General features: G+C 41.7%; 1 protein-coding gene across 2 annotated transcripts in view; it reads right to left on the bottom strand.

Moving 5' to 3' along the window:
* Positions 1-209: 209 nt before the first annotated feature.
* The window catches only part of SPRED2 (sprouty related EVH1 domain containing 2), a 60,279-nt gene continuing 53,483 nt past the window's right edge, over positions 210-7,005 (bottom strand). For both annotated transcript variants that reach the window (XM_027710099.2, XM_027710181.2), the window contains exons 5-6: positions 4,117-4,266; positions 210-3,689 (exon numbers count right to left, since the gene is read on the bottom strand). In XM_027710099.2, coding sequence (XP_027565900.1) covers positions 3,039-3,689; positions 4,117-4,266 — 801 coding nt within the window. In that variant the 3' untranslated portion in view covers positions 210-3,038. The remainder of the gene's footprint in view (positions 3,690-4,116; positions 4,267-7,005) is intronic.

Here is a 7,005-nt window from a genome sequence, read left to right as displayed (position 1 = left end):
AAACACCTGTCCTCGTCCTCCCCACTGTGTCTCGGCGAGAACAGCCCGTGCCCAAGGCTAGCAGCCTTTACCACCCAAAAATGTGAAATAAATCAATATTTTTCCTCAGAAACCCCCAGGTAGCTTCAGAGACGCCCCCATTCCATTTTCCCCTCATTTCCCAGACATCCGAATAACAATAAACAGCATCATTTTGACAATAAACGGCATCATTTTGATATGATGTATTTATATTTACATGGTACATTTTAAAGCAATAGCTACACTGATCATACATATTAGAAACAATAAAAAAAGAAGTTAAGAACTAAAATGTACATCATACACTTGTATATATATTTTTTTTTACACAGAGGTAAAAAGGCTTATAAAAATCAATACAACAGGGTTTTAACTTTTAGTATATAGATACATAATGATGAGGCTTCAGGCACTTTAATTTGTTAATGTGAGCAATAGCTTGGAAAAAAACCCAAAACAAACAAAAAACCAAAACCTTTCCACAACAGGAAAAAAAAACCTGGTTAATGTTTTTGTTACCACAGATACAAAAATAAAATCTGAATAATTTCTCTCAAATGATTGATGTCAGTATTGCAAAGCTGACTGGGAGAACGCTACACACTGTTCAGCAGCAGTGTGGAAATTAAGGAGAAATATTTACAAAAAACCACCCATTTCTATCCTTGTGCCCTTACACCACAGCCATCACAAACCAAATAACGCACGCAGCAAAATCTACAAGTATTACAAAAACCCAAGAGAAGAGGGAGGAAGAAGAAGGGGGAGGAAAAATAAAATAAAAAAAGAGGGACTTTTTTTTTAAACTTTTATTTTCAGACATACAGAAAGGCATGGAGTATGTCTACTTTATTTAAATAAATAGGGGCACTTCAAGACCGGACAAAAAACTGTAAGATCTTTTTGTAGTGTTGTGCTTTATAGAGAGAAGATCTTACAGATGTTTGTTTACATGAAACAACTTTTGAGAACAGAAATAAAAGGAAAAGGTTGTTTCATTAATTATTTTTTTTACGAGGCTGGCTTGATGTTTACTAGACACCATTGAGAGATTTGTCAACTGCTATTAGGCACAAAATATTTATATTTCACTCAGCAAACCCAGACACATCACCCAGAGTGTAACACTCCATCCCTTTTCCACTATCATTCGATTTTTTTCTCCAACTGAAAAAATCCCCAGTAACTGCTATGAATTAAACCTACCCAACTCTATAGTGTATAATAAGCACATTGCATACTTAATTCATGGTTGACTAGAAAGCTGTGATTAACTCTCAGAGGAACCGTCGGGACATTCCACCAAGAAAGAATGGCAAGCGTTCCTTTTACATTTATTTGGCAAATTAATTATTAAAAAAAAAATTCCTCTCTTTTAAGACTGATGTCAATGTGCAATAGAGGGAGGGAAAGGACATGCGCCCACTGGCAATTTACTGCAGAAAGAAATTATGGCAGGAACAGCAGTGCCAGCTTTGACAAGCCAATCCCTAGCTGCCTCAAAGTATTCGGATTGTACTATGCTAGTTAGAGCTCACTGCGCTAAATCAGTTTTTTTATTTTTTAATAAAAATTATTTGGCTATTCCTTGTAATATATTAGAAAAATACTCTTTTTCCAAGCTAATTACAAGCCTTGTACACAAGACAACATGACATTAAAAAAAAAAAATAAAAAATTAAAGTAATAGTATCCTGCTGTATGCACCTTATGCATCCACTTGATAAACCTGGGTGGTGAACTGGGGAGGGGGAAAGCCAGGCAGACGCTTTGGTCTGGCTCCTGCAAAGACTCACATGCTTCATCCTACATACAGACCCACAGAGACGCCGGCTGCGTGCGCAGTACGTTGAGACGTGTAAGTATCTGGAGGACTGGGACCAGAGGTCACAAACTGGAAGTGGTAGTTAAGATCCTGGCTTTGGATTTTTAAATACCTGTTTAGATTGCTAAATGTTGTTTCTACAGTGGACGCGTATGTTCTCATGCTCATGTATACAGAAAACAAGCAAACACGATTTTCCATATAATCCACCACGTAATGCAGCATTTCCCCAGAATTGCCATAATAGTGCTTTTGACATTGCATTGTTAGTAATTCTTTGCATATCAACAACTTTCCTCATCTGGAACCTTAGTGTTTTATTCACAGATCATTACACTGCTGGCTAATGAAGAAGTTCCCTTTCTTTTTGGGCAGAGCTCTGAAAACACAGTTTTATTTTTCCAATGTTATTTAGGGAAAAAAGAAAACACTACAATTTTAAGTTTCCCTTTCAAGTAGTGGTCTGAAATGATTACAGGTAAGGAGGACTTCCAGATTCTCAATGGTTATGTGACTATGAGCTTTCTGCTCACAGAGCTTTGCGAACAGAGAAATAATTTAAGATGTTTGCTGAAGGAAATGATGATGGACTCTAAAAGAGGAACTGCAGCTTAGATGGCTATTTTAGCTTTGGAAAACAGAACAAAAAACCCAAAGAAAACCAGTGACAGAAATACTGTGTTGTGGTACAAGTTTGTTACTAGCACACCTTCTATACACACACAATAACTTGACGGCAAGTTAAAATATCTTCCGAGTGAGATTCCATCCACTACACCGCCCCATTTCTAGAAATGTCAAAGCTTGCTAACACGCTGATGGTACCACACAAGCGGAGGCAAGACAGACACAACCTGGAGATGTTCTACAATCCACCACCATTTAAAGCAGTTCTTCTCTCAAACTCATTTTAAATGAAAAAAAAAAAAAATATAAACATGTACAAGACAGTCTGTTTTGATTACAGATTAATAATACAAAAGTCTATGCTGTAGGTTAGTTAGTTAGAACAGTTGATGAGCAAATCAATGCAGTGTGAGCCCCAGACGACCCAATGTAAAGTGATCCAAACTGGTGGTTCCCAGATGCTGTCGGGCACAGTGGCTGCATCAAAATGAGTGATCTCAATGCTCCAAAACCAACGTGTTCCTTGAACTACAGGAGAAACGTAACACTTTGAATGCATCTGTAGTCATCCAGCAGCTTTGTGTTTTCCACCACAGCACCTGCACATGACCCCACAGTGGTAACAAGCCCGAAGCGGCAAGTAACAGCACATACATGGAGCAATGAAAGACAAGGCGATAAGGGCCATCCACCGGAGGCAAAACATTTCATCACTGGTGTCGCACGAGCAAGGATCCGTATAGTCTCCTTCTGGGTCGGACATACAGTGATAGAGCATAGTGTCTGCGCACCACATACAGCTCACTCGATGGATGCAAGTCTTGACGCGGTCTGGAGCATCCTGGCACTGACCCCGTTTGTTCTCCTCGTGGTTGAACATGTCCCTGCAGTACACGCACCGCGACCTCTCACCGTCTTCCTTCCGCCTGGGCTTGAATTTGACAGGTTGAGTCTTTATCACAGCACCCTTGATATCTTCACCCAGGTCAAAGTCCGAGTTGTCGACGTAAGGATAAGTGTATTCGTGTTTTGAGGCCTCGCTTTTGGCAAAACGTACGTAGGAGTCCATGTCATCAGGATCAAAGTTCTTTCCTCGTGCTGGGGCATGGCGATAATCCTCATATCCAGTCATCCAGATCTTTTCCCGAGGATTGATGCGCACTATCTCCTCATCATCGTCTGGAAAGTTGACGTGCCGGTAGGACCGTGGTACTGACTGTGGAAGTAGGAATGGAGAGGAAGAGAGAGAAAAGATAAATAAGCTCACTTAGCTACTGGCAACAGCTGTCTCCTTGCTTCATGAAGAACCAATATTTAACAATTTTGTCTTTCCTTTTTTGTACGCCCTTCACCGTGATCCATCACAAGAGTTTCAGCCTTTGGCTCAGGAGTGAGTACAACTGTCACAGTCCTACAGTGGCCTGTGTGCACCTGGTACAATGTCACACATTAAACCACAGTGTAATCCCTCCTCTCCCCCCGCTTTATTTTTAATAACTGGAAGCCATTTAAAGTTAACTGAGAGGGAAACGGGGAGAGTGGAAGCGGGGAGGGTGTCTTTCAGGGATGTGGGGGAAAACCACCAGTCTTAGCTCTGGCAGAGACACAGACCTCGAGGTAGCAACACCGGGAAGAAACCTTACTTGTTCTAGATGGTAGTGGTCAGAGCTATAATGGTCGTGAAGGTGTCCACGAGTGCAAATTCTTCGATGTTCGCAGGATGCAGGAGAAGCCAGAGTTCGCACAGGCTGTTCCCTTTTCTGAGAGGAGTTGGAGGAGCTATCTGTAGCATTCTGTTTTAAATGGAAAGGGGAGGGGGGAAATGGTCACACATTCAGCTGTTACCACACACGGTATTAGGAGATGTTTTGCCACTCACTGACTTTGTGCACACCTGCAATACTGGCAACACCTGACGGCTGGAGGCTTCATAAAGTTTCACATAAAATACTTGAAAGAGGCAGATCTGTTGCCAGGCCATAAAAGCTGTCGCCACACACATGGAAAAATAATATGCCATAGCCTGCCCGTGACATATTCACCAACACCACTTGTATTTGCTTGGCATGTTATTTGTTATCCTGGGCATGGCAGGACGATGAGTCGTCACTAGAAGCTCCCTCTGAGGAGGAAAGTTAAACTCCATCAAATGATGCAATCGTGTTAAGTTCTGCGGGCTCACACAGAGCATCTACTCAGGCTACAAAAACACTGGCAATTTTGTTAACCTTTACACGTTCTCCAAACACTCACCAAATTCCAGTTCATCACAGGCTACTTGAAAAAATCAGCTTTCCTTTAAAAAGTTCAGGGTTTATTTTCCCTCTCGTTTTGTCACTGCTCTCTAACGTGCAATGAACGTTGGTTGAGTTTTTGTATGTTCCTGGCTCACGGTGAGCACTTTCTTTAGGTTAATTAGTTACAACATTATGCAACAATGATCATGAAAGGGTGAAATATCACACAATACCACGCTGTTGCCAATACCTGCAGCTTCTTAACATATGTATTTTTCCTCCTGCAGAAATACACAGTGGGATAACAGTTTTAGCCATCATCTCTCCACGGCCCTTCCTAGGTTAGTATAGTTGCCATACGATATCTAGAAATTCAGGATTTTGTCTGTTAATTCTATTTATAGCTTTTGGGCTCTTTCATATTACCATGAATATCAATGGACAGCTGTGAAATGCACCAGCAAACCGGAAGCAGGAAAAAAAGAGCCTCCATGCACAACAATCAGAACAGCTGTAGCATGGAACGTGCCTAAAACATTGCTGCTTTGAAATAAGAAAAATCTCCACCCCATCCCCCCCTCAACTAACAAGATGTGCTGCAGCTACAAGTCCAAGAGAAAGGCTTCCATTTGCCTCCACAGTTAGCTAGAGACACAACGTTGAGAGCAGAGAATTGTATCAGTAGTAGAAGACTGGTTTTACCTGAAAAACCTTCTCTCCTTGTCAAGAATGCACTCTCTAAACACTGTTTTCCAATGAATCGTCCTAGACACATTTTTTTACTCCAAGAATACAAGCACCCTCATTGTGGGTATTTGTTAAATAAAACAATGCTCTGCAAGACTCTGTCCAAAGATGAGAATACCTTGAAGTGTCACAACACAAAAATAGATGTTGGTTCTCTTTTACTGGTATAGCACTTAAAAAGCACTGAACTCCCAACTTACTTTGTTTAAAGCAAATACACAGATGTTTGCAGTGTGATGTAAAGCCAGTCAGGGTTATCTGAGAGGTACAACAAGCAGGATGAGTTTTGAATGGCTGACCCACCCACTAGGAACAGACTTTTAAGGCATGTGTTTGCTTTGGTTGTTTTTTTGCCTTTTTTTTAAACAAGTATGTATAAGCAGATCAACTCTTAACACAGTTAACACCTCTAAAATGGAACTGCACCAGTATTCAGGCTCTTCTAAAAAGTGGTTTTATCAGCCCAGTCTTCATATCTTATTATACAAAGGCACTTCAAATCTGGGGTTTAAACCCTTCAAAGCCAAGTCTTGCACCCATAACTTCAGATCCTACAATAAACAGCACATTTTGGGGACATTTCAAAAGAAAACGAGCAGCTTTTACAAATACTTCATGATAGAATTAAGCTTACAACCTGTTTGAAAAACCTGAGGAGAGCTAGGATTTAGTTACAACAACCATGTTGGTACTCATACGAGTACCTTTTTTTTTTCAGAGCTGTACATGCTGCACACCCCATAGTCTGGGCAGCCTCAGCTTGGTCTCAAAGTTAAATTTTGACTGACATGAACCAAAAAGGAGGTAGGCTTTAAAACCGTGCCATGGCAGCCAGTAGAATCCTTCACCTTCACTGGATCCGTGACTGAGCCCTGCTGGGACAAGCCTTTCGTGGATTCGCTCTGAAAACATCATGGGTGCTCATGGGTGGAACAACGAAGCCTGGGAAAATTACCCAACTGGAGGTGGTTGCACATACTGTCCTGCAACTCCCTCGCTGTCCTACATGAAAATAAAAATCCCACCCAAACTGGATAATCTCAGCAGGGCAGCTGGGAGCTATAACCAGCCCTCCGAGCAGGGCTATTCGCTGCCTCTCGGGGAAGGCAGCATTTCTGCAACAGGCAACTGGAAAGGAGGTTGTAGTGATTTTTATCTTGCCCGATTCATATCTACCTTTGCTTTCCTCCACACCTTCTCCTCCTTTAGACCCGTCAGGGCAACTGAGCCTCTCCTCCACATGTGTTGACACGGTTACAAAACCTGTTTGCAGCACACCACAGAGGCCGTGGCTCTGCTCTCCGCTTTCACCTTATTAAAAATTGCTGCATTTCCACATTCAATGTCCTCAGATTAGAAGGGCAGTTTGCCAACACAAATACTTACTCTTAAGAGCCCAGAAAGGGGAAATAAAGCTATCCAAGACCAGGGCTCTGCTCACTGGTCCATAACAAAGTTCACGCTGACTCCTGGTTGGCAATGTTAAAGGCAGCAGCTGGTTAACAAAGGCAGGGTTATCTTGCTGACCATCAGCTGGGATAAGCACTG

This window comes from Pipra filicauda, unplaced genomic scaffold, assembly GCF_003945595.2.
Source record: "Pipra filicauda isolate LSUMZ 115617 unplaced genomic scaffold, ASM394559v2 scaffold109_size3271384_pilon, whole genome shotgun sequence".
In the NCBI taxonomy this organism is placed as follows: Eukaryota; Metazoa; Chordata; class Aves; order Passeriformes; family Pipridae; genus Pipra; species Pipra filicauda.
The sequence above is the reverse complement of the archived record's forward strand: the minus strand, read 5'-3'. Positions and strand labels throughout refer to the sequence as shown.